The sequence below is a fragment of the Corvus moneduloides genome, chromosome 2 (genome assembly GCF_009650955.1).
Source record: "Corvus moneduloides isolate bCorMon1 chromosome 2, bCorMon1.pri, whole genome shotgun sequence".
NCBI classification, from domain to species: domain Eukaryota; kingdom Metazoa; phylum Chordata; class Aves; order Passeriformes; family Corvidae; genus Corvus; species Corvus moneduloides.
Window position 1 is genome coordinate 26,563,647 of NC_045477.1, and position 27,252 is coordinate 26,590,898.

Consider the following 27,252-nt stretch of genomic DNA (forward strand, 5'->3'; position numbering starts at 1 on the left):
ATATGAAGCAGGTCCTATTTGGAGCAAGCAATTACAGTACTCACCTGCTTTCACGTTCCTTCTGAGTCAGGTAGAGCCAGGACTGGAACATGTATATTTTATATGCCAAGGAACTGCTCTGTTTAGCAGACGAGAGATGTGTCATGTACATGCAGTGAAAGATGATTCTGTTTCTCAACTCACCATCTTTGACCTGAGGAACATGTCTGATAAATATCTTGTTGAAATAGAAGCTTGCCAACCATTGGATCTGATGAATCATCGTTCTCTAGACAAAACAAGTTTCCTTAAAACTGATCATTCCTGGAATTGTTTTTAATCAAAGTAGTGATACAAGGTATTGTGGCTACCAGACTTCACAGTTTATGTCCCTCTTTAAAGAGGTGAAGGCAAATTAAAAATCAGTCATAAAGGCCTTACTCACATCACTGGAAGTACAGTGAGTAAAACTTCCCACAGGAGGTGGTGCTGTACACACACCTCAGTTCCCTGGGTCTCAAGTGGCTCAGTGCCTTTCAGATTATGCAGGAAACCATGTAATTTAAAAAGTGGTAACCTAGAACTGCAGTTGTAACAAAACCAGAATTTTTCGGGTTTGGCACAGTCTGCCTGTAACTTGTTGCTCATATTGTCCAGTTCAAAGTTTTTGGTTTTGTTTTTTTGTGGGTGTGAGCAGTTCCATGGGGGCATTTGCAATGCAGGAAAACACTCTGGGGATGATAGAATGCACACATCTGGGGTAACCTGAAAGGTCTCTCCGTTGCAGTGCAGCCTGCTGAGCCTCCCACGCTGGCTTTGTGTTCCTGTGCCACGGTGTTGGGGCAGTCAGTCTGTCTCATGGGGTTTCCTTGCATCATTACCAAGTCCTTAATAGTCATCCATGTGTTTGTGTGTGTGTACCTAGACACAGAGGGAGAGGATGGTGCCCTCAGCAAGATATGCATGAAAAAGGATTTGCTGTGAGATGGATAAAACTTGAGTTCTGAGTGAAACAGCCTTCTCCCTGTTGCTGGGGGAGATGCTGTTATGAGGTGACTAATGCTTGGACAATATCGTGACAATTGCTGCGGGTGTGTGCTTACCTGTGCCTTTGTGTGCCTGCCGGGCTAGGAGTGGAACTGCAGAGGGGGGTGATCTCTCAAGCCACTTTCCGTGGGAGTGGGGGATGTGCCAGCTGCCTTCCCAATCCAGCCCCAGGGCGCTGCATGTGCCATGGCATGGCTGCCAGGTGCCGTCAGGCTCCTCCTTGGGCACCCGCACCCTGGAGAGACGGGTCAGTTTTCAGTGTCATGGGCAGCTTTCCAGCCAGGCAGGAGTGAGGACCTCCTCGAGTATCGTTTGCTGGCCTTCTCCCTTGCCTCAGAGCTATTTGTGGCACTCACAGACATGAAAATAACCTATCAAAGGGGGATGACTTTGCTGTTATCAAAGAAGAGTGGGTTTCATCTGTCTTCTGAGAGAGCTGTCATGATGGTTGGTTTTTCCCCCACCACTTCTTTGAATTTCAGCTGTGCAGTGGTGTTCAAGTGTAGGGCTGGGGACTGGCAGGCTGTGCAACGAGCTGCTGGAGGCTCTTTGTTCCTTTGCTCAGCCTTGCACCAGTGAGGCTGCCTTGCTGCTCGTAGGGCATTAGAGCAGACAAGTAATATCGCCTAGGGACGGATCGGCTATGGTCATCTGCTCACGCAGCTCTGGCACTGGAAGTTCAGCTGCCTGGATCCGGAGATGGGAGGTGATGTACAGTAAGTGGTGACAGGACGGTCCAGTTCAGCAGATGTGTTTTGTCCAGGCAGGTGCTGTGGACAATGAAAACCATGATTGTTTTCCTTAGACTTGGTATAAACTGAACGCTCTGCCAAGTGTTAAGTGCTGTGCTGCTCCTAAGCTTTTGGTGCAGTGTGTATTCCACCTGCTAGAGGCCAGCTGTCTGTGGTCTGGCATTCGAGATAGTGCCAGGAGAAGCATGTCTTATGTCTCCTTTCCCTTTCCATTTATTCAGGGAGGCTGGGGGGAGGGTGGTATTTTAGCAAGCTGTTCAGAGTGGACCAGGGGGCACTCACCTTGGAGGGGGGGAACACAACACATGCTTCCCATAACCACTTCCTGTTACAGAAGTGCTCTGCTGGCTGCCAGCTTGCCCTTTCCTGTGTGCTGCCTCCTTGGCTGCCCACTGCCATTGTCTGGGCATGTGGGTGTGCTGCAAGGTGCTCGCTGTCATCCACCCTGGAAATGCTTCTGTACAGTAATGAGCTGATCCATGGGTTGAGGTTAAAGTGCAACACTTTAGGAAAGAAGGCATCAGAAGGATGTAGGGCTGTTAAACGAGTCCTTTTTGGTGCACTGAGGTATAGTCCAAGCAATTTAATAAAGCATGTCAATGAGTAACTCTCAGAAGCGTCAATGTGCTTAGTGTGGAATTTGTGCGTGTCACACTCGGAACAAAGGTCTCCTGCATTGCTCGTTACCGATTAACTTGTCTGCTATTATGCAAGCTGCCTCTGCCAGCCGAGAACTAACTCTCCCCATTCACAGGGCAGCCCAGCTTGTAAAACATTACACCGCAGAAGTGCATAGCATGGCAATGAACCTTTCACTGAGGGCATTAGAGCCGTCCGCATTTCTCTCAGGAGTCTTTAAAATATTTTAATAAAGAGGCCATTGTTTCACTCAGTCATACAGCAATTTGGCAATGAAGTCTTTTATTAGAGGCCCATACTGAGCTGCATAATCTGGGGTAAAATGCTTTTCACCGTTTCCAGTGAAAAGTAATAAAAATTGAATGGTTTGGGTGAGGTTTGCTTTAGCACTTTTCTTCCCCCAAGTTTTCATCCAAGGAGTAGCTATTTTTGTCTGTCAGTTGGAAATTTCAGTTTCTTCTGGTACAAGATGATTTCTAGAGAGGTTTATCAGATAATGGTTATTATGATTTAAGTGCTTCTCCATTTAAACTTTCTGAGACTTTTTATCCAACAGCTATGGGAACAGGTTGGAAAGAATCTGGAGTGTAGGAAAACTTAATCTTACTTGGTGGTGTTATTGCATATCAGAACATGTTAGCCAGCACTGGAATGCTGTCTTGCAATGTTTCCTGATGCTGTATATATACTTGTACAGAGAATTAAATAATCCTTTTGCTTAGGCCTATCTGAAGGAAACTGAGAATTAAAAATAGCAGTAATAGGTGGATGGATAGTGAAGATGTTGGTGATTTCTCTTTTAAAAACTACTGTATTATTAAGTCACTTGGCAGCCTCATTTTGAGCATAGGTTGTATAATTATTATACTTGTGGGCTAGACAGGCAAACTAAACCAGGAACTTGTTTAAACAGAGTTGTGAAATAGCTCACCTCTTTTGCTTCCACTTCTGGGTAAAATCCGAGGTACGGTTACCCCTTGTTCTGCCAAGTCTGAGGTTTATAAGTGCCAGAGAGAAGAAGTTAATGAGTGTGAACCAAGCAGCTGCCAAACCTCTTTTAAGTTTCACCTGATCCTGAAGGTAACCTGTGTGATAAACAGGGCTTGGCTTTTGGCACGTGTTTGTGTTGTGCTGAGCAAAGTAATTTTGTGGAGGGGAGGTCAAGGTGGAGGGAAGGCATGACACTTCTTGATAACTCATCTGAGGCCTAGTTTGTGTCTTTGAGGCCACTGCCTTCTTTCTTTCCCTCAGCACGTTCTCATTTTGAACCAAAAAGCCCAGGTCCTCTTTGCATTTCTCTTCTTCCTCCAGCTGAAGCAGAACGTTGGGCTGCTACTCAGCTGCACCATGGGCAAACTACAGCAAAGAAGACAAAAAAGCTCAGGGGAACAGCTTATACAGCAAGAGCAGTAAGGGCATGCTGTAGTTGCACAGCCACATAGAAGCTCAGAATATCCTTCATTTCTGGAGCAGGGGGTCCTGCACCTTATTTGGGGAGATAAGAGAAACACTATTGTGTTCTGTAACACACATGCTGCGAGATGCACATAAATTTTTATGTGGTTTCCTATTATTGACCTCAGCCAGTTGCACCTCCCACCTCTCTCAGAGATCAAATATACAAATTATTAGCTCTACTGGTGCTTCCTGTGTAGGGTTTACCCCTTCCCTTCTCAGTGCAGCTTCCTTCACTAATTACCAGAAGTAATGAAGAGCAGAATTTAAGTCAGCTATTTTCATATATGTGTTGAAATATATGTGGAACATGGGGGGAAAAACCCAAAGTGAAACGTGTTAATATGGATGGAAAACTGTGAATAAAGTTTCCTGTCTGTCATAGACGCTAATACCATTGAGCTTAGGGTTTGTCAAGCTCTAGAAACTACTTCTTCTTTCGTAATTAATAATAGCTAACGATTCACAACGTAGTATCATGCCACTACTGGTTTTGTGCTGTCACAGTGCTGAGGGCTTAGACCCTGGCAGTGTTGATCCTGTGCTAGCAGCTGTGCAAACCCAGAACAGGATGGCAGTGGTCACCTGAAAGGATGTTAGCTGTAGTCTGGGGCTCCTTGGAGTCACCCAGCATCTTCTGGTTTCAGTAAGAGCTGCATTCTTCCTCTTTGTCTTTAACCTCTAAGTACACTGGCACATAGGCAGGAATGATGCATCCACAGCTATTCCTGAGATACACTGATACATGTCAGCAAGCCTCTGAGCAAGAGGCAATTCTCTGAAGCATTCAGAGTTGCTGAGCGGGCAAGTTTCCTTCCACATTGGTGCCAGTTACTGCTGTTGTGCTAGGGAGAGACAGTGTGCCAAGACTATCCAGCCACAAACCAGGAACTGTGGACTTCCTCAGGTAGCTGCCCTAGTCCAGCCATTGAATAGTAACTTGATCACTGAGGTGTCGAGTCTTGCCATGGCAGTACATGCATGGTTTGGCATTCAGCAGCAGCATTGAAATCACTGAAAGCTGATGAGACTCAAACTCTTGGGCTTTTCATACTGACCTATTGCACAGGTGAATGGAGCTTTCTAGATTCAGTGACATGTCTCAGAAGGTACTTGGAGCTCTATGCTTGGGGAATTTATGCCATTGGTTTGGTGGGATGTTCCCTGTCAGCACAGCGAGCCACAGTCAGCGCAGGGGCTTGGGGTGGTGCATGCAATGCCCTGCTGGTGGTGCCTTTGATTAGTAGTTTCTTTCAGGATATTTTGTTACTATCTCATCTTCATGATTTTAACACTGTTGCCATGTGTAGCCTACTGGGTCCCCCTGGACAAATAATGATCGGCTGAGCACCACGGTTGCTCAGGAATGGCTTTAAATGCTGGCTACCTTCTACTTTATTTATTTGTTTGCTGCTTCCATCCTCACTTGGATCTGTGATGTGGTTGGAAAACTTGTTCTTGTCTCTGTGTGATCACTGTCTCCTCTCTTGGCCATAACCTGGTAGCTTGTGAGCACCAGGACTGTCAGTGCTCCGTGAGCAGGCAGGAGAGCCTTTGCTCAGAATTGGCAGTGCCTGTGGCTTGTATGAACACATCCAAACCTGGCTTTACTTAGGTACTGCAGGTACAAGCAGCAGGGGCCCTTTCCAGTGTTTTTATCCAGTGCTTGGGATGTGTTTGCAGCTGGCACTGACACGTGTGGTACACTTATAGGGTCTTGTCTCACCTCAGCTCACTGCTCCAAGGGCATCCTACAAGACATCCACAGCAACTCCTGATTGTGAGGCAGGCAAGCAAGTGTCCCTCAAGATAAGCATGAAGTGCAGAGGCAGAGATCCTGATCACTCAGTGAGCGGTTTGGGATCCTTAGGAAAGCAGTACTTGCTGTCATGTTTTAGTTTGTCACATCTGATAGGAGATGGGATCTTACACTTTTTTCATTCCAGTGGCTCTACCAGGCCAGTGATGTGTTCTGATGGTGCTCAAAGATGTTACTAAATCAGAAGTAGAACTCCAGGCGGGAGAGTCCTGGACTAAAATGTTCAGCTCCAGCTACAGAGCAGTTGGCTTATGATGGGGGCTGCGAAGATTCAATGAACCTGTACCTTCTTGTTGAATCTACAAGTATCTATACTTCAGAAATCAGTGATCTGAGTCAGTTATGTATGATATAAAAATAACACCTTGTTATTTTAAAGTGGTTTTGGAGTTCACTTATTTTTCTTAGAGTAAATACCATAAAACTCACTTTCTTGTTATTTGTGATTGTGGTATAATGAACTACTGTCTTGTCCTCTCATTTCCATCCTGTTTGGAATTCAGATTTTTCTAATCTTTTAGTTTGTGGTACAGTTTCCAAATAGCTCCCCTTGCCCTTCTCTTCCACTGTGTTTTCAGAGTTGAACATAACCATACACAGTTCTTGAGGTGACTGTGCTAACAGCACACAGCGTAAAAGCACAATGTGCTCTTTGTTATCCTGTAGCATTTATGTCATAAAACCTTCCATTGCAAAGTTGGGGTTTTTTGGTGCATTGGGGTTTTTGTCCCAGCTCTACTTAAGAAATTAACTTTGATAGTTGAAGTGCATGTGTACAAATTGTTCTGTCTTGGGCAGCCTGGCTAGCTTTATTTCTTACATTGTGTGACATTTGGGAGAGAGGCAGGAGTGATGAACCTGCCCTTTTTTTTTCAACAAACCCTCTTCAGGTTTGTGTAGGAAAATAATTTTTTATTTTCAGAATACATACAACAGTGAGTAAGTAGACTGTTTTCTTTGACCATCAGTTTTCTTTCTGGAGTGCTTATGGCTGAAAGGATGGTATGAACCCATGGGGGTTTCAGTGTGTTAATCTAATGATGTAGTCTTGTGAATCAGCTGAGTGAACTGTAGCTGAGGTGTGGTTTTGGTGCTAGGTGTTAGCAAGTGTGCTTGCTAACAGCATCGGCAAGTTCATGCAGATATACAAACCAATGTTAATGGGCAGAAAAAGCTTTTTGTTTCCTGCTTGTGATCTCAAACTGAGATAACATGTAAAAATTTATCAGACCTAAATCTTTAGGGAGAGTGTACTGATGCTGAAACGTAGGGTCAGCAAAGACTCTGGATCACGTGCCTGGATGCCTACGCTGACCAAGGAGATACAGCGTTATGGTGGTTTTGGGGAGAGGGTGCTGATGAGTGTCTGTCTAGCTGCGTGGAAGGCACTAAGATTCCTGACAGGCTCTAAATGAACACAGGGATGAAAAAAAGCTTCCATCTCCCAGCTGCCAGTTTTGGTTCTGCAGAGGAAGGACTGAAATTGCTGTCACCTTTCTCGTGATGGATGAGAAGTGAATTTGTGGTGAACTCAGCCCTTTTCTTGCTCACGTGTCACCCTGTCAGCCCCCTGGCTTCTGCCATGAAGGAGACTAACAGGGTCTCTGTTAAAAACTGCCAGCCCAGGGGAACTGGGGGGGTGGACTGTGGATGTTGAGGTACCCTTTCAGATCCAGGGTTTCTTTGAGGGGGCTCTGGGTCTCAGCAGGGCTCTGGAGGGAGTGTGTCGGGAGCGCTGTGCTGTTCTTTGGTTTCCTTTGTGTTCCAGCTAGCAGGAAAAGGTTCTGTTGGTTTTTCTTGTTCCTTTTCCCTTCCCTCTCCCTTGCCTCACTGCCTCCCTTCCCTCCTCGCCGGTCCAGCGGGCCCACAGGGTGGCCCTGGCTGGTCTGAGCCCATGTCTCTGTTCCCTCTCTGGGAATTGGTTGTATTTTGAGGGGGTTTTTTTATCCTGTTCTACCCTATTTTGTTTGTGTGTTAATAAACTGGTTTTTTCCACTTTCACTTGCTGTGACCCACTTGTCTTATTGGTGGAGGAAGAGGGGGAAAAAAAAGGCCCTTTTCCCTTCAGAGGAGACATTCATTCCGCAGTGTTTCTTCCTGAAGTTTGGTCTCCAAAACTGAGACAAGGCTGTAGTTCTACCTGTGTGGAGTGCTGCTACAGCCCAAGGTGTGCCTGGGTCTGGCCTGTAGACAAAAGCTCTGACTCCAAAGCTTCTCAGCAGGCACCTCTCATCAGCACTGTGTTATTTTCTGGACAGGAGAGTTGAATTGTAAGTGCCTGTAATTCTTACACTTGGAATCTTCAGCACACTTTGTGCCTGTGCAGAGTCCTGTGTTAAGACCCAGATCCTTTGCTCTCCTTAGAAAATTGGCTGTCTCACTTGATTTGCTTCCCTTTTGCCTGGCCTTTCCATGCACTTAGGGCACACATTGTTCAGATGATACTTGCTTGTGGTCAGCCAGGGCATTAGACTGGATTTTTTTATTGCTTGCAGTATTAGCTCCTGAAACTGTGGTAATGCATGGAAGTGCTCAGAGAGAGCAGCCAACTTCATTTACATGGGTTTTGCTGGGAGTGTGTGTGACTGAAACAAAACTTCATGGAACTGAAGCAGCTCTCAGCTCCTCCTCAGTGAAGCAGTTTATAGGGTCAGAGCCAGAAGGTCATGGTTATTCACGCATTGTTACTTCCTGAGCATTATTGTTATTTGTCCCTGAATGGGAGCTAGAGAGGGCATAGCTGCATGCTGCAAAGCAGGTAGATAGTTCCTGGGATCTGCAAGGGGAGTACTGATGTTAAATTTGATCCTGTCTCATCCCTGGGAAGCAGTGAGCACACCTGAGTGTTAGCATCATTGGAAAGGCATTTGGGTGGCATCTGTGAAATGTTTGGTTGGTTTCAGATCAGCTTCTGGTGTGGATTTGTGCTTTGTCACCCTTGGATCCTGTAAAGATCAGAAGTGTGCTTAGCTCAGAGAGGCTGACCTTGCCCTTGGTCAAATGTGAGGCTTGTTCAGATGTTTTGTATTGGCAAAGCTCCCCTTTCTGTGGTTTGGACTGTGCTCAGTCCTTGGGAAAGAGAGGAACTTTATTTCCTAAAATACAGGGTATTTTGGAGTATCTAACCCCCATCTGGATGCTTGATGCAAGTTATCACCAGTTCCTGGATTCCCTTGGAAAATGACCTGGTGCTTGTAGAATGAGGGTTCTTCAAGCTGTCTCCAGCTGGGACCTCATAAGATGGGGGCACCCCAGATCTCTTGGTAGTGCTGAAGTCTTGGTTCTTCTGAAGTCTTGATTCTTCTCATAACAACATACATGTGGTCATGTGAGTGGGCTAAGTGCTCGTGGTTCTTGTCCAGCACTGCCGTGCTCCCAAGGGTGAGGTTCTTGGAGAGTAGGATCCTTCCTGTGTACCACAGACACACCAGCTCTTAACTGGTTTTACTGGGAGCTGGGTGGCAGCTGACCCACATAGAGATAATTACACATAAAGAGAACATACCAGCACCTGGTTTTGTGCAGTATGTGAAATGTAGTGTTGCTTGTTCTGATGTCTGAGCCTTGCCAGTACAGCCTGTGTGGATCTTGAACAATCCAATAAAAGCTAATTGAGGAGGAAGAGGTTTTCCACAGGTTGTAAGTAAAGGGAGGTTGTTCAGCCCAGCCTGGGAAAATTGGTTGCACAAAATCAAGGGGCCTTTGGGGACTAAAATAGCACTAATTCTTCTGTTGCTAGTGGCAAGTGAGCAGGCATTGGGCAAGGCCAGTATGTGTGTGCTGCAGGGGTAGATCAGTACTTAAATCCCAGAGGAGCCACGAAGCTCCAGCTGAGGCAGCCCAGGCAGAGGTGGGAGTTGACTCAGCTCTATTAAACCTGGAAACGGGGCCTGTGTTGGCAGCAGTTGTATCAGCACCCCAGGCTGAGGCTGGACACCGAGTTATTACCTAGGAAGCAGCAGATTCCACTGCACTTGGCCTTTTTCTTTGCTCTTGGCACAGCTCCCTACCATGCCGAGGGTTGTGCCTGGCCCATGCTGGACAGCTGCCCTTGGCCAAGCTGGGAGCAGAAGTCCAGAAGTGCCAATGCTCAGGGCTGTAAAAGCAGTAGCTGGTGTGTGTTAGTGCAGGTGTTTGTGCAAACACAGCCTTAAAGGCTTGTATTGTTAAATATATGTATATGTCTCTCTCTCTGCTTTTTATTTTACTAGTGCTTTTGTGTGTCTCTCTTATGAAATGCAGGTGTTCCATATAACAAGGAGGGAGATAAAATTCACTTTAATGGCTACAATTATACTTAACTATGCTGAGTCAATCTGGCAGAAAGAACAACATGTTCAGACTGGCAGTTTATAATGTAATGTCCTATTAAGCAGTAAGGAAAGCGCTGCCTTCCTGAGCCAAGTGGCTAGAGCACAGAGTAAAAGAAAGAATCTTGAAGGCAATGCACGTTTTAATTTGAGTTGATGAGATGTCACATCTTGACGCCGCTGCCCTGCCCGTAGTCCCTCTGCCCCCGGGGCTGTTGAGCAGCCCCAGCCCAGCGAGGCTGTGTCAGGGCCACTTGTGAAAGGTCATTTTGGTGTCAAGGCTGTTGTGTACCCAAAGCACTGGTGCCACTGGGAGAGCAGGGTGCCCAGCCAAGAGTCTACACCTGATTGGGGTGGGGTGGGGTGAGGCTTTTTGGACTTTGGATGTTTGGGAATTTTTTTAACCATCCTGCAGTCTTCTAGTGCTGTATCTCTAGTAGGTGTGACAAATTACAGCAGCATTTCTAATGGAGGAAGGGGGGTGTGTCTGACCAGGTGCATTGTGGAGTGTTTCTTTTGGGGGCATGGAGGGTGTGGTCCTTTGGTAGCAGAGTTGTCCTGAAGCCTGGGACCAGCTGGGTCTTTTCAGTGGGCAGCTGCAGGGCATGTGGCTGGGATAGCTACTGCCCTTCCTGCCTGGTTAATTAGTGATCTGAGCAGCCATACTGCTTTCACTGATGTGGGACCAGAAAGTGATTGGGGTGGGGATGTTGGGTAAAGGATTTGCCTAATTTCATATGCAATTCTTAAGAGTTTGTTACGTGAGTCCTTTTTGACATTTGCTCGCTGAAGCGAACACAAGCACCATAAGTTTTCCACAATGGTTGTCCCAAGCCCTGGAATAAGCCAGAATCTTTATTAGTAGTTCATGCTTGGACTTTGCACTCATATAGAAGATTAAAAGGCAGTAGAGTACCAACCATGAGTTGGGTCTTACACAAGTAAAAGTTGGGAATTTTTTTTGGTTGGTTGGTTGGTTTGGGCTTTTTTGTTGTTGTGTTGATTTTTTTTTTTTTTTAAACTGTCACAGACTGTTCACTTAAGAACTGAATTGTAAGGGCAGTTGATCATACCAAACGTTGAGCCATGCAACAACATCCCCCACTCCCTACTCAAAATGGTAGCAGTAGGAACCCATCAAGTGCTGGGAGTCTAATGGCTCCCTTTTCCTGTAGTTCTTTCTGCAGGTGAAGCTTCCGTCAGGGAGTATTTCAGGGCTTTCATCAGAGCTTGTTAAATCCTTGCTGTAAACATACAGCAGCAAAAGAAAGAGCTGAAGGTGCGATTTCTGCTGGCAGCTGCTCCTTGGGACCAACATGGAACAGCTAAGTGGGTACACTAAGCACCACAGCGTACGGTAACCGTACTTTTCCTTCTAGCAGATGGCAAAAAGTTTAAGCATCTTGCATTTCCAGGATTGTGTGTTCCAGTAGGGAAGTCTTTATCAAGCCACTTGCTCTAGGATAGTCCTGTTTTGTCACTTTACACGGAGAAATTCTCCCTGGTAATCTGCGTCATGCAGCACAAAGTGAGCCTGACTCCTGCACAAAGCCAGCTGCCGCATTTTGTCACATCTGAGCAGCCCCAGCTGGCACAGCCTGTCCTCAGCCCTGGCCCCCAGCCCACCAGCAACAAAGAGCAAGCAGCTGCCCTGAAACTCCCATGGCTTCAGTGTGCAGCCTCCCTTCTGGCTGCTGGAAGCTTTAACCTGCGCCGCGGTTCAACAGTTCTATCTGTTGTGTTATGTCCGGAACACAGAGCCTGTGCCTCCAGAGGTGGAGTATGTGTGCAGTAATGGGGAAGAGACTTTTTGGGATCCTGAGAGGCATAGGCACAGGCACATTGTGCCACAGCAGCCTCTTCATCCTGGGTAGGGAGAGGGGGAAACAAGTAACTGACAGACACCAGCGCTGATGTGTAACAGCTCAGTGTTTCACATGTTCAACTATTCCCTTATGCTGAGGCTGTCTGGGAATGATAAAGATGCATTTTCTGTTTGAAATAGGTGCAGTACTTCTTCAAGATTCTGGACAACTAACAAGCTCCATCCTCACCCACTGCAACAGACACGCACACAGAACTGTGTGTTCATTCATTTATTTGTCCAATGTTTCAACCTGACTGAAATACAAGATCAACAAGAGCACTGTACTCCTGGCTATTATTACATGTTAGAACATAGAGTTTTGCACTTTAGACAACATTTAACACCATTCTATGGGGTACTGCATTGCTTTTATAAAGTTTAAAATAAAGATTTATTTTCAAACATGTGACTTTGGTTTATTTCATACATTACACTTTCTTGCAGAAAAAAATAAAATTGTACAACTGCATAAATATAAAATTCTTCCACCATGAAAATGGCTAAAACATTCAATAAAGACATTAGCACCACAGTGTGCGATGCCTTCAGCAGGAAAAAAAAAAACAAAAAAGAAAAAGAAAAGAAAATATACAAAGCAAAGAGTTATGCCTATCACTGAGGAGAGTGATAGTCTGACCCAGTCTCTCACACAACATACTGGAGGATAAGGGAAGAGGTGGAGAGAGAGACAGCATTCGCTACAAAGCACAGTACACAATCACCTATTCTCTTTAACTTCACTTAAGTTAGTTTCCCTGCCACCCCTCCAAATAAAATACCCTAACACCACAGAAAAGCCAGAAGCCTTATGGAGTGCTGTTAAATATCGTCTCACAGGTGGGCCTTTCTTTGAAAAGGAACAAAATAATGAGAAGTTTCATGCCAGTTCTAGTCCCATTGAGTATTTACACCTTGGACAGCAAAAGTCTTTGCTCACAAGAAGTAGAAAACAGATACAATACATGGCTTGAAAAATGACCAGAGTATGCACCTATAGTACTGTACACTAAATAAAATACACAAGGCAGCAATACTTAGGGGCCAGAAACACTGCTTACTACAAGTCAGTTATGGAATCATAATTTACAGTAAAAATGGGCATGTCCCAAGGCTCAATTTTGTTTTCTTTTGTCATTTACAGTAGAATAAATATTTGTCGCTATTGCTACACTTTGTTTACATTCTAACCTAGTAAATGCAGAAAGCTAGTGTAAAGCATATAGATTACGTGTAGGTCCCATACGTATGACAGTTTGTTCAAGACTAGTAGGTTTTCTTTTTTGTTCTTTTTTTTTTTTTTTTAACCTTTTTAAATGGCTAGGAGGAGGAGGGGGGAGGAAGAGAGTTGTGCTTACGATCAGCTGCTTTTTATGTCAAATTTAATATCAAAGCGTCCCTGGAAGCGGTCCTTGTCGCTGTAGACGATGTTCTGCCCGTAGGCCCTGCACTCCACGCGCACCTCCATGTCGTAGGTCAGGTTGGTGAACTGCACGGCCACCAGCGGCTGCAGGTACCGCGGCTGCAGCAGCTTCCCGTAGTAGGGGTAGTACTGCAGCCCGAAGCCGGGGTAGCCGCCCATCCCATAGTACTCCACCGTGCCGACTTTGTCTGCATCTTCCTCTCGCTGCACAGGGGAAAGGGAAGCACAACCAGTGACAACCACGCCAACTCTGCCTTTGGCAGCCCTTGGCTGTATCAGCAGCTGATTTGCAGCAAGACCGTGACCTCTCCTTTCGTCAGCGCTGGTCCCCACCGTGACAGCACATGAGTGTCCAGTGGTTCAGTGTCAGCACTGCCTGATCAGCACACACACAACAGCCCGGAAAAAGGCTTTGCTAAATTTAAAGCCTCAGCCACTTTACACATTTAGAGACCACCAGAGCCTCCTGTTGTACAAATGCACTGGCTTTGGCTACAAAAACTTTGCTGTTTCTCAGCCGCTTTACACGTGCCAAGTATCTTCCTGGAGGCCTTTTTTCAGCTCCAGCACAGCACTTGGAAACAAAATGGTTACTTTTGAAGATATCTTTAACTGTCTTGTGCTGCTTTTACTCCACATTGTGAGGGCAGCACTAACTCCTCCGTTAGTGAGGCTTTGAGAAACTTCTGTTCCTGAGGGGGAGATGTCCAAGTAAGAACCACCCCATTTGTCTATGGAAAGGCAGGCAGGGGGGTAACTACACTTGGACAAAGGCTTAGTCAGCCCCTGCAACTTCCCAACTCCACTCTCTTGTGTTTCAACTTACCTTGGCAACACAGTGGACAGGGATGAGATTTGGGTTGTATTTTGCCATAACCTCGGGAGGGAGGCTTTCATTTACTGGAGCCTAGAAGAAATCCAAAACAAGGGGATGTTACACACTGGACACTGCTCTGCAGACTGGAGCACCTCTGCAGCAACGAAGATCAACAGTACCAAACAAACACCATTAACTGGAATCCCTTCTAAGCACAGTTCCAGAGGCAACAGCTCTCAGTGGTTCTTGGGACAGACAAGTAGCAAAACACAACTGGAAACGGGGGAACTTAGCCCAAGCAGACCCACTGGCTGTTCTTACAGCTTCACCTGCTGTGAATACAAGCAGGCCAGGCTGGGTTTAACCCCATGGTGTCCCTGGGGAAAGCATTTCATGGCAGAGTGTCTATAGCTAGTGGGGCTTGTTTATGCAAGCTCAGGCAGTGGCAGGAAGAGATGCACTGTGGTGCAGGATTTGCCACCTGCCTGCCAGGTGTGTGCAGTCAGGACTGGAAATGCACAGGAAAGAGCAAAGTGTGGCAGTCTCACCCTGATATTGCTGAACTTCAGCATCACTGACAAGGAAGGACAAAAGCTCTGGGTGTGTCAGGGAAAGGTGTGAGCACCAACTCTGATAGTCCAACTATTAACCTAGTTGGTCTTTGATCTTTTAAAGTGCAGCAGTATTGCTTGACAACATTGCAGTTTCAGATCTGCTTTACACTTTTCTGAGTGCAAGAACTATGGGGTCTCTGCTGGAGTGTGGAATGATGAAAATAAGTAACTGCCATGGATACCTAGTTTCTAAATGAAACATAGAAAGTCATCCCATGGCTAGACAATGTTGTCTAATGCAGCCTGGAGCTCTCCAGAGCTCCATGGCAAAGAAAAAAGAGTGACACAAAACCCTTCTCTTTCCCAGTCATCAAATATGCACATCTCATGTCATCCCACAGCCACCACAGTACATTCTGCTAAAATGTTCCAATAAACCAAAATTCAACTCATATCTTTTAGCACAGGACAGGCTCCCTTTGAAGAAAAACATTCCTCAGGACTCATTAGACAGCACCATTGCCCATCTTCGAGTGCCCTGACAGATGGAGGTGAAGGTGGTGTAGAACACCATTTGCACCATTTGTTTTCCATCCAGAAGATGGAGTGGCAAGTTTTGCACACCACCTTATTCAACAGCATGTGTTTTGCCACTGAATTCTCAAAAGAAATTTTTAGCATTTAAATGTGCTGGGGGAAAAACCAGAAGGAAAAGCCACGAATGTCCAGATTAACACCCTTCTGCATTACTGCAAACTTGCCTTCAGGTGAAGCACAGAGCAACCAGCTGGCAGAGATATCCTACAGCCTTTGGGAAACTACAGTAAATTAACTAAAGACCTCCTTACCTTTCTTCTTCTTTCAGGCAGCTGTGCCTGACTTTCAAATGTAGTTTACTCTTTAGAGAGCCTGTGTTTCACTGTGGTATTTAATATTAGCACTTCATTTAATTAGGCAGTTTTAGCAAAGCAGACAAGTCTACACTGCCTGAGGAAAAGAATGGAGTGGATCAGGGCATAACAAAATGTGCTGATGGTACTAAAGACAGAGTTGGTCTGGGACGGTCCCATGGAAGCATCCAGGAATTTAAAATTGAATTTATCATTTGAAGAAAATGCCCCTTTATAGCAACTCCATTAGCAGGCTCAGAAGTTACCAGATAAATAACCAGGAGGTTGCACTGTGAGAGTCACTGCTACTTGTTGCCAACTTGCAGTGCACAACTTTCACTGCTTTTCAATTAAAGGCATTTTTAAAGCAAATTACTCAAATTGTCTCACAATTTATCCTCTGCAGAAAGGGTTTAATACTGATCTCTTTCCAGAGACCAAAAAGCAGGCACAGCAAATCTGCAGCCAACCCCTCCTCCTGATCAGTAGCTTCTGCTAGAAAGGGAAGAGATACTTGCCTGAGGTTTGAAGCCAATAATTCTGTTGAGCTTGACAAGGATGCATGGTTTGCCATCCTTGTACCCATAGGTGGGATCATTTAATCCAGAACAGTTTTCCAGCCATTCACGTTTGAATTTGCAGACCTTCTTCTGGCCCTGGGCATCATTATATGGTCCTCTCTCTTTGTATTCAGTAGGTGTGTCTGTCATGGTGGGGGAAAGAAAAGACAGCCATCTGCAATGGGATCTGATGTGTGGCAGGAAGAGCAACACTTACACTTGCCTGGGCAGTTGGGATTTCCCCCCTCACCAGGGCAGTTAAGGCACTCCACAGACCTAGGCCCAGCCAACCCTCCACAGGGCTGCTCCCAGACCAGCAAGTTTTATGGGATTTTGTTTTATAACAGATTTCTTCCAGAATCATCTGGCTCAGAGACTAATTTTTTTCTGGGCAACTTTTACAAGCACATACCCCTCAGGTTTGATACAGACCTATTCTGAGGTGAGAGTCTCATTGACATGACTGCAAATAACCTGTTAAAGGTTAACACCTCCCAGATGTTTGACTGCATGGCATGAAGAGGACCAACACTGGCTTTAGCAAAGTCATCAGTAAAACCCCCATGGGTCTTTTCAGAGGATAAGGGTCAGTGCCACGAGCTTCAGAGTCAGCTGCAATGTTCTCCAAGTGAAATGTAGGAGTTCCCAACCATTTAACCTCTACAATAAGCTAAGTATGGCCCAGTGTGATCTGCCCAAAAGAAATTAATGAGCAGCCATATGACTGAAACCAGAGCCTGCCAGTTTACCAGCATGCTGCTGGAACTGCTGAAGACCAAGACCACAACTGCTCACCCTCAGCTTCTGGTGGACCTGACAGAGGCATCATTCAGAGCCCTCAGCTGTAGGAAGCAATTGAGACTTACCTCCACAGTCCTGAAACACGATGTTTTCAGTTTGCTGCTCAGCGCTGTAGTCCCTTAAGAAATTATCAAGGTTCCTCACATAGGGTTCGTAACTTCTGGGTTCAGAAGCAGTAAAGGAAATTTCTGTCTTTTGAACCTGGGGGACTTGAGTCAGTCCTAAGAAAAGCAAAATCAGGAAGAAAACATTAAGTGCGCCTCAGAGCTGCACAGCCTCCAGGCAATACCAAGAACGTAACTCCTAATAATAATAATCATCTCTATTTTTCAGACTTAAGAACTTTGACAAAACAGCTTAAGCTCACTGGAGGAGAGGTTCACCTCTTTCCAACAACAGTCTTAAATATTTATCACAGTGTTTGCATCAGGCAAAAAGACAAAAATCACAAAATGGAGAAGTGAGGCTACAGGTCAAGGTTTCCTTCAAGAAAAACAGCTAACCACAGGTCCACTGTGCACTTCTGCTTCCTCCTCAAGGACAGAAGGGAAGCTGTGAGACCAACCACGCAGAACATGAGTCTCCCTAACAGGCTGCCTTCAGTGTCTGCAAACACTGTGTTTAGGATACAGCACTGCTGTCCACTCGTGAACTCCTGCAGTAAAAGACAAGAGAGGTTCCCCAAGTCTGGTCACACTCTGCCAGCTGGAATCCACATGGCCTTAGTGTGTCTCCCTTGTGGGATGTGGGACAGGAGACATTTTCTCCCTCAGTAAATTCAGCTGCCTGAGCGCTGCCTCCGCTCTTTTCACTGCCTAAGTGGGTATTTCTGACTGCAAACCTCATCTTCTGAGCTCTCTTATCAGCAGCTCATCACCAAGGATGTGAGTAGGAAATGCCACCACACAGGAGAGTTGTTTAAAAGACTGTCCAGATTCTGGGCTGTGCTAACCGGTTCAGATTTAGACCATAATGATAATGCAAGGAGAAGCGAAGGGACTATAAACAAGAAATGCCTACATAGATGATGAAAAGCACCAACTCCTTTGCTCTTCATTGTGGAACATGGAAAGAGTTGCTCCTATGCAATGTTTAGGTCACATTTTAATTGAAAGTATTGATGCATGGCTAACACTTTAATTTAAGTAATGGGAACCAAGTTCATGCTGCTTTTGTGGCAGCCACTGTAATTATTGAGGTCTTGACTTCAGTTCAGTTTGTCATCTTCATTTCAGCAGGATCAAGGAAAGGAGCAGGGGACCAGCATTTGCTCTGACAGCTTTCAGAACAGGCCTGTTGCCAAGAAGCTCCTCTGGTGCAAAACTCAGGCAGCTTAGCCCGCTGGCCCCAACCCACAAGAGCTTGTGACTCCAGCAATTTTTCCAAAGCCACTTGAGTGCTTCTGCTCAGTCCCTCCTCAAGCCAACTCACCACTCCCCCCACCCCCCCTTCCACTACCCGCTAACTTGGAATTTGTAACCTAGGATAAAGATTAGCTTTGTTCCCCTAAACACAGCTCCTGGTCACCAAAGATTGCAAGAAGTTCAGCAAGGAGCTCGGGTGTTTAAAGTTTTATTCCATGAAGCAGCTTTAACTGCTCAAAAATCCCTCTGGTACAAATGGATCAGGTTGAGTTTACAAGTTTAGAAGCAATTTACTATTTCTCTAGCAGAATGACATCCTACCCTCCAAAGTCAGTGGCTTCAACCTCTTTTTGAGCAGTTACTCATTTTCTTGCTTCACAAACAGTTATATATAGAATAAATACGCCAGTTTCAATTTTAGTAAGGGACTTCAATCCCTTCAATCCATCCTGCCAAGCCCTTCTCATGTTACCACTCAGCTGGGAAGCAACAGACTCAGTCACCTGAAGTGGCTGTCTGGAATTGCAGCAGAGCCAGGCCAGGCCTTGGGTCCTCTCCTGGGTCTGCCTTTTCCAGAGTTCAAGTTACAGGCATGTCATTCAAGTGTATAAGTACAAAAAAAAGAAAAAAATCATGAAAACATGGCCAGGCTTGTTAAGTTCCAGTCAGGCAAGTGAAGCTGTTAGTTTTGCTCAGGACCTCCCCATCTCTGTTTCTTGTTTTGGCCAAGGTAACACATAGGGCACCTACACAGGCCTGGCAAAGGTGAAGTGAAGGTCAGCAATAGACACCCTGTGGTTTGTAAAAGCCACACAGTAGAAGATCCCTGTTCTCTCTTTAGGAGAGCCTGGCCACTGATAGCTACAGTCCAAAGCCAACCTTCTGCCCATCAGACAAGTAGCTGGTGAACAGACTCCCATCCCAAAGCATCTCTGTCTTGCACATCCCCACAGAACTGCCATGAAGCCCAGCCAGCACCACCAAGCAGCTGTTCCAGTGGCCAGCACAAGGGAACCACTGTTCCTGCCAGGTAGCCTGTGCTGTTTTCTGCCAAATTGGGAGCATTTCCAAGTGGTTGGATGAACCAGACTAGACCAGGCTTTGGCACACAAGTGCTTGCTTTGTTTAGGATCGGAGCAAAGTGGAGATCAATCTTCCCACTTACAAAGCAGAAAAGAAAATCTTCATGAATATAAAAGGCTTGCCATGAAAAATTACTTTATCCTAATTTTAAAAATGTGTTACAGGCTTCTACCACAACCTCCATTCTCAGATGCCTGCAACTGACTGGATGCAAAGACCTAAGCACTGATGTATCATTTCTTTCTGTACATCCCATAGCCAAACTAAAAGCTGCAGTGCTGTTAGCAGAGCAGCACTATCACTGAAAGCTTAAGCAATCTTGTGTGAAAAACCAAGCACGTTGTATGATGGCAGAAGGTAACCTCTGCAAAACACTAAGCTTTCTGGAACATTCTCTCACCCACACTAGGGAACTTAAGCAAGCAGGGACAAGAAAAAACGTTAAAAAGCTGAGCCCTTCCAGTACTATCTGCCATGTATTGCTAGACAGCCAAGAAAGTGTGTGGCTGGCATGAATGAAGACTTTAGGGGCTCCAAGCACATGAGGAAGCCATTCATAAGCAAGCCCTAGGGGGGGGAAAGAAACAAACCCACAAGTGCTTTCATAGCCAGGAGTCTAACAACTCTCTCCCTATCCTCAGACTATGATCTGTATGACACAGCTCTGCATCTCATGCTATGATGACAGAAATGCACTAGGGTGTCACGTGGTGATGCTGTTCTTGCCATAGGAAAGAATCACGTAACTTATTGCTAAAATACTGACAAATTAGAAAATTGCTGCAACTGGCACTTAAGAGTGCCTTGCTAGGAAATAAGACTCTCATCTTCACTTGGCTGGCATTGTCCATATAAATGATGAGCAATGCCTTGAGTTGGTAATGGACACCACCTTCTGTTGGCTGTGACTATACAAGGATATCAAACACCAAAAACCCCATGTAAAGTCATTTGGGGCGATTTTTCAGCTATAGTTCCACTTCCAAAATGCCACTGCAGATTAAAATCCTGTTTATTCAAGATCATTTAAAAAACAAATTTTCCACATACATTTTATCATTCTAAGCTGCAATAACAAGACTTCAGAAGTGTCCTGAGGGTAAAGAGGAAGAAACTAAAAGTGGGAAGTCAGGCTTGTTATTAGGAACAATTGTAGAGGGCTGTAGTAACCACTCTTGCTCCATCACACCATGCTCATTTCCAAGTACAATGTAATCTTGGTTCCAAATGAGTCTGAGCACTCCTGGGATGACACAGATGACAAATTGAGTAATCACTGCACCCTCCCCCAGCTCACTTAGTGAGGATAGATTTTAAAAGCCACCATATCAAACAATGTCCTTCCAAGCTTCCAGTCAGCCTCATCCCCAAAGTGCAAAAAGCAGGTGCAAGTCTTCCACAAATGCAGCAAAACCTGCTTGGCAGTAACATCCTGGAGCTTGAGACTGAGATTTTTCCTAAGCACAGGTACTGCTGAAATGAGAGACAGAACCAAAGAAGTGCAGCTTCACAGGAGGCAGCACAACCCCTTTGAAGCCTCCCTGCCACCTTGCTGCTGCTGTCCAAGCTAAATAAGCCAAGTGAGGAACACACACCAAAGCAGCATTTTCCATGACACACTCACTGCCCAGCAGTGCTTGAAGCAGGGACACCTGAAATCCCCTGGCTTGAGCAGGGATTCTTCCTTCCAGCCACCACTTACAAAGCTTTGCCTCGGGCAGCAGCGAGCTCTGTCCCCTCCACCAGCCCATGACGGGATGCTGTTCCACGGGATGCACACCACAAGATGGCAGGATGCACAGCCCAATTTGTATTGGGGTGGGGAGGGGAGAATGAAGGATTATTTTTTAGGGATTTTTTTAAGAGGCAATAAGCTCATCCTTCACTATTAGCAGGGTGAGCCCTCTGTGTTCAAAGCAGAGTCCGAGCCTGCAGCACACGTGGAGCTGGGGCTGTCGCAATGGCAGGACTGGACAGGCAGGTGAACTGCACTGTTCCTTCCCCCACCACAAGACAAAAGAAAGAAAAAAATAGTATAATGGAAAGGTACAATACTCAGCTTGCCCTGAAGCCCTGTATAACATTCCTGCTGTGTTCAATGCAGAAACCAATTACCATATTAATGACACTTGGCTACAAAAATAGCACTTTATGGCTTTCAATGTTATACCCGTGTCAATAACTCAATACAACACCCTGTAGGTTCTGTTGCTGTTATGAAAGCTGTTGTATTTCAGAACAAGAATTATATTATAGCAGCCCCTACAGCATTTTCTCTTGCAAATCCTGAAGGCAAGTCTAGTTTTCCCTTTCTCAAAACATTCTGGGCAGACACAACAGTGACTTGCCCAAGAAGGGCAGAGCACTAGAACAAGAATAAAACCAGCTTTTCTGGCTCCCTAGAAAATCCAGGAGTTTATCAAGCTGCTAATATACTCATTTGGCTCACAAATTTTCTCACAAGAACCAGGAATTAGAATTGCACAACATCCTATTTTATATAGTTCATCATCTGCAGGTGTCTCACATCACAGAAAGTTCAAGTTTGATGCTCACCATGCATGTGTTCGTTGACAGAACAGCAGCTGTGCTTGCAGCACTGGGGAGAATCCTGCACAGTCGGGGAATACAGGGGCTGCTGACCCCCCAAAAGCAGTGCAGCCACTCACTACCTGTCAGTGTCTCTGAAAGCCTGCCTTAAAAGGCTATTTTGGACCTGCAGTTTCACAGCTGCCCTGCTACAGGACAAGGAATGTACTGGATATTAAGTGCCAGCCTCCGCCATGCCCCACACCAGCTTATGCACAACTGTAGGAAGAGCTGTCAAGTGATGCTCTGCAAAGGACTCTGTGCTATTTACTAATTATTTCTTTGAAGTTTTATGCATGTACCATTGCAGCTTGGTTCAAAACCCTTGTTTACTGGCTCCCCACCATCACACATTTAAGGACTGGGATTTCATTCCTCTTGATTTCAGTACATGTCCTGAAAGCTCATTACAAAAGACTCCTGACAACCTTTTCATTGTTCCTCCATTTTGATTTCTGCAGCACACACTGTATACAAGAGTGTCTTGAAAATCAATTCCTTTTCTTTGTTGAAACAAAAAGAAGCCCTAGAAAAACTGGTGCAGTATGCAGTTAAGATAGGAATAAAAATCTTGTGCAGGGTGAAATCTTTCACAGAAGTTTTACCAGATTTGCTTTGAAATTGGTATTGTAAATGGCTATTTCACAGAAAGCAAACAGTTTACCTAGAATGGGTAATTATGCGACATCTGGCTGAACAGCACGGCTATCTGGGTGAGACCTCAGATCCGTGTGCTCCTTCGCTAATTATTTCATGAAGGGGAAAAACACATTACTGAGTAACAACTACCCCAGCATTAGCCATGTTGGCTTTTCAGATGCAGCCAATGGCTCTGGGCAGTATCAGTGACAGTCTTTCCTGCAAATGTCAGGGTCCACTGCAGAGACTAAAAGAGCAGCTTTTAGTGCTTTACACAGCATTTACCCCAGCCATGGTGGTGGTACATGAAGAAGTGCAACACACTAACACAGCACTTCCAGCCTCTGTTCTGTCTTTATAGCATGCTGATAGAAAAGCAGTTATCTGCAAAAGATGACTTAGCTGAGCTCTAACACCTTTTGGTGACAGCAACGTTCCCTGTGTTTAGGGCAGGGAATCACAGCACAGCACTGCAGACAGTGGGGCTGCAAGACACAGTGCAGCACCAGGGCCAACTTGTGTAGCTACAAGGCATCAGCCTCACAATTGTCACTTAAATACCGCTGTTATTAAAAGCTTCTGAACTGTTTTACAGAGCAACTGGAGACAGATCGTTAGGGTGCCCAGTGCCAGGCAGCCTCAAGGTCATTTGTAATGTGGGAAAGCAGCAGTTGCGCAGCTCCCCCCCGTGCTCCAGCCGCCGCTGGCTGCGGCGGGGATCGGATAGCGCAGCACAGCCCGGGCAGGCGGAGCACGAACCTGCGGCAGGGGCCACTGCTCCTTCTGCCCTACCCAAGGCTGGCTGGCCACAGACACTGCTCAGGCATCACTTTGAGCAGAGATTTATTCTGTCTGTGAGGACAGGTCACATATCAGCAATGACCAGAGCCACCCCCTCCCTTCACCTCCCACGCCAGTCAGTTGCAATTCCCACTAGCGAGTGCCACAGTGCTCTAGAGCATGGGGTACTTTGGTGTTGGATAATGTAATTCCATGAGCGCTCCCAGAACTTGCACTGTCCCCTTTCTCCTTGTGCACGCCACTTCCACAGATAGAGCCAACATTTTATCTTCATCCCTTCGCTTACCCATGTGAACAGAGTGGCTCTGCAGAAATAAAAACTGAACCCATCCTCCTCATACTGCCTGTTCCCAAAAGTGAAGCCTTTTAGCCTTACCCCATCACTTCAGCTTAGAGGAAGGGAAAAGTGAACCAGGTTTAAGCTCCTCTCAGAAAGGAGATATTTTTCATGTGATGCAATGTTTAATTCTAGCAGGATTGTCTTCAAGCCCCAGTACTGTTAACACAGAAGGCTGAGAACGTACCCACCCCCTACAAATATGTGTTGCAGCAACGACACACTTATTTCATCCTCCTCCTTGAGGTGAGTAACCAACCCCGCCTTCCCAAAACAGCTTGCACAAAGTCAAACACGGGCCTCCTATTTAGTTACCTGGAGGTGCCACTCGATCCTGGTATTTAGGCTCAAATTCACTGACAGTGAGCAACATCACTTGGATGGTCCCGATGAATATACCTGCCAGGCAACCGTAGAAGATGACATAGAAGAGGAGGATCTTAACTGCAAGAGAAAACAAAGAGGAATCAAGCCAAGCCCTAACAGCAGTCACATTTCAGGACAGTGCTTCTACCCTTTGCCACTTGCAAGGAAGAGCCCAGCACACAGAAGTCAGATGTTGCAAAGACATCTATTTAACAGTGAGATTATGCTCTGATGCAGACAGTAAATGTGAAGCACTCCAGTTGTTTGGTGGTGGGGAAACATGGGCCCCTGAAAACCTAGAAATCCAAGAATCAGAGTTTGGGCTTATAAAATATAAAGACTAATAAATCACATTCCCCCAGACTTTCAAGGATCCCTTGGCTGACCCAGCACTACTACCACAGGCCCTCACACTTGACACTGTCAGCGATCCAAGTGCCCCACAGCAAGCATGGGTGTGCTTGAAGGATACTCATTCCACACAGCTCTGGGGCTCAAAGCTATTTCCAGGAGCAGTAACAATAAGTGTTTCATTCAGGTTTACAAGCAATTGTACAGCCTGATCTCTTCTAGTAATTCAGGCCATCACCTCCAAAAAAAAAAAAAAAGACAATGGGAAAAGAATTCAGGCCAACTAGCTCCAGTACTCCATCTCAAATGTAGGAAAGTACTCTTAAGGTGCCAAAATACTGCACATTTACCAGCCTTGTGTACCTACAAAGGCACTCTGGCACTGCTCATTCCAATTAAAGAGCGAATTACATAACAATGAAAGATTGAATGCAGTTTCAGTCTAAAGGGAATGCCTAGAATAATCTTGTGGGGGGAGTGGGAAGAACAGAGAAGAGCCTGGAGATGCAGCCCAGCTCTGGGTATCAGTTAGCAGTATACAAGGATTATCTGAACTGATTAACTGCAGGGTAACATGCCGTACTACACACCACTAGGCCACCTACAAGGGTAGGCCAGCCCATGCCAAGCAACTGTATTGCTCATCAGGCTGCAGGGACAAGCAGAGGCCAGAGAGAACTGGAGAGCGAGTCTGCTTGATCTCAGACTGTCCTCGCCTAATCGCAAACAAAACAGAGGTAGTTTATTTGAAGGACTTGAAGTGATGAGCTACCAGGGAAAGGGAGTAAGTAGTGGGTGGAAGTATTCCTCCTCACTCCCCAGCCCCATCATAAAAAAAGCGCTACACCATTGGAGAAGCCTCACATGAAAGCTGGCAGTTCTGGTCACTTTAAGTCTATGAAAGACAGGCAAGCAGGAGGGCCACCCAGAGGAACAGAGGCTCAGGGACACTGTCAGAAAGGCACTCCATCCTCTTGTCCTTCCTTATGTGCACCGGAGGCAGCCAGGGCTGGAGGGCAGAGCTGGGTGCAGTAACGTGGTGCTCCAGGAGTTAAAGCACTCTTTGGTATCCAGGCAGCGTAAAGCAAATGGCCGTGACGTCAGGGACGTGTGGAAATTTTTTCCAGAGCACGGTCATAGGAGGTGCTGTTGTAACAAACCAAACACTAATGCTGTTGTCTGCAGCGTAATGCCTTTGAGTTTTGTAACATCAAAAGGCAAACGCTGGGAGGTAGCTTATTTAATCAGGTTCCCAGCCAGGATGCTCTAAACGCCAAAGACACCTTAAAGGTCAAAACCACTCCAAGGTCTCAGAAAATATGCAGTGGGTCTAGAAATCAAGCACCACAGGGTTGAACGAAAAAGCTTCTTGCAACAGGTAGGCTTATAACAGAAGAATCTGATCACCAGCCTGCAGATCGACTCAGCAAATGGAAATCAGTCCTAGGCAGATAGGTACGGGCACTCTGGGAGAAGGACCTGGTTCAGCCTCCGCGTTTGAAGCACTGCGCAGTTGCCTGGTGCCTCAGGAGCAGAAAATACCTCTCCATGCGCACCCCCACAACCCCATTCTTCTCACGTAAAGATACAGCAGAAGCCTGCTCTAGTCCGCCTGCCAGAGCGGCCGGCTCTGGATGTGGCACCTCCGGCCGATCCATTACAATAGGAGCTGAATTCAACATCGCAAGGGTGGCAACACCAGCTGTGGTTGGCAGCAACTGGAAGACTGTCTATTTGCTATTTATACAGCACCCAATGAATACATCATGAGCACTTATGAGGAATGCACATAGAGCCATTTCCTTCTTGCGGAGATATTAAAAGTCAATCGCTCTTTCTCAGAGGAGTAAAACTCGCTTAGTTTCATTTATCCAGAGAAAATAGAAAAAAAGAAAAAGGCCTCTGTGAGGTCTAAGGCAGATGAGGGCTGGGAGGTCAGGGTCCCCCGACGGCGATGCTCCCGGGCCGGGCCAGCCACCGGGAAAGGAAGGAGACCCAAGGACAAGGCGCCCTCGACAAGGTCGGCCCAACCCCGCCTCACCCCCGGACCCACCTGGAGCCCCATTCGGGGGGCAGCGCTCGCCGGCCCCCGGGGGGCCCCAGCAGACACCGAAGGGAGAGGGCACGGGGACCCCGTCCCTGCCTCCCTCGCCCCGCGGGGACGCCCCATCCCCAGCCCCCCCCGCCCCGGCCGCAGCCCCGCCGCAGCCGGCGGAGGCGGAGCGCCGGGGCCGTGCTGCAGCGCCCGCCGCATCGCCGCCCCCCGGCCCCGCACTCACACCAGCTGCCCCCGGTGCGGCCCAGCAGCTCCTTCTTCTCCGAGTTCCAGATGAATTTCTTCCAGTTGCCGTCACCGTCCTTGGCCTTCCCGCGGGCCATGGCGAGCGGCGGGGTGGGCGAGCGGCGTGCAGAGATCTATAGCCCTCGGCGGGCGGAGCGGGCAGGGCCCGGCCGGGCGGAGCGGCCCCGGAAGGTGCGGGTGGGTGCGCCCGCCCCGGCGGCGCCGGCCCGGCGGGGCAGAGCGGGGGAGGCGGCCGGGGGGACGCGGGAGCGGCGGGGGGGGCGCGGCGGAGCGCACGGGGCACGGAGCAGCCGCGCTCCCCGCGCAGCGCCCCTTCATATACACCGCGGGCTCCGCCCTGCCCGCGCCGCCGCCAATGCGGGCCCGCGGAGCGCTCCGCGGGCGGGGCCCGGGGCGGGCGGGGCGCGGTGGGGGCGCGCCGGCGGCGGGAGCGTCAAGGCGGGAGGAGGCGGGGGGCTGCGGCACAGGCACCGGCGGGGAGGGTCGGTGCGGGCCGCCCGCCGCTCTCCG

General features: G+C 47.0%; 2 protein-coding genes across 2 annotated transcripts in view; one reads left to right on the forward strand and one right to left on the reverse strand.

Moving 5' to 3' along the window:
* NME7 (NME/NM23 family member 7) overlaps positions 1–12,431 on the forward strand; it is a 90,705-nt gene extending 78,274 nt beyond the window's left edge. Inside the window, exon 12 of the mRNA XM_032098596.1 lies at positions 12,007–12,431. Within this exon, the coding sequence (XP_031954487.1) occupies positions 12,007–12,039 (33 nt within the window). The 3' untranslated portion in view covers positions 12,040–12,431. The remainder of the gene's footprint in view (positions 1–12,006) is intronic.
* Positions 12,083–27,034, reverse strand: ATP1B1 (ATPase Na+/K+ transporting subunit beta 1). The gene is made up of 6 exons (XM_032098598.1): positions 26,720–27,034; positions 24,039–24,167; positions 16,976–17,131; positions 16,068–16,252; positions 14,115–14,195; positions 12,083–13,492 (listed from the first exon to the last, which is right to left on the reverse strand). The coding sequence occupies exons 1-6, from the start codon at positions 26,817–26,819 to the stop codon at positions 13,226–13,228; spliced, it is 918 nt and encodes a 305-aa protein (XP_031954489.1). The 5' UTR covers positions 26,820–27,034; the 3' UTR covers positions 12,083–13,225.
* Between the last annotated feature and the right edge of the window lie 218 nt (positions 27,035–27,252).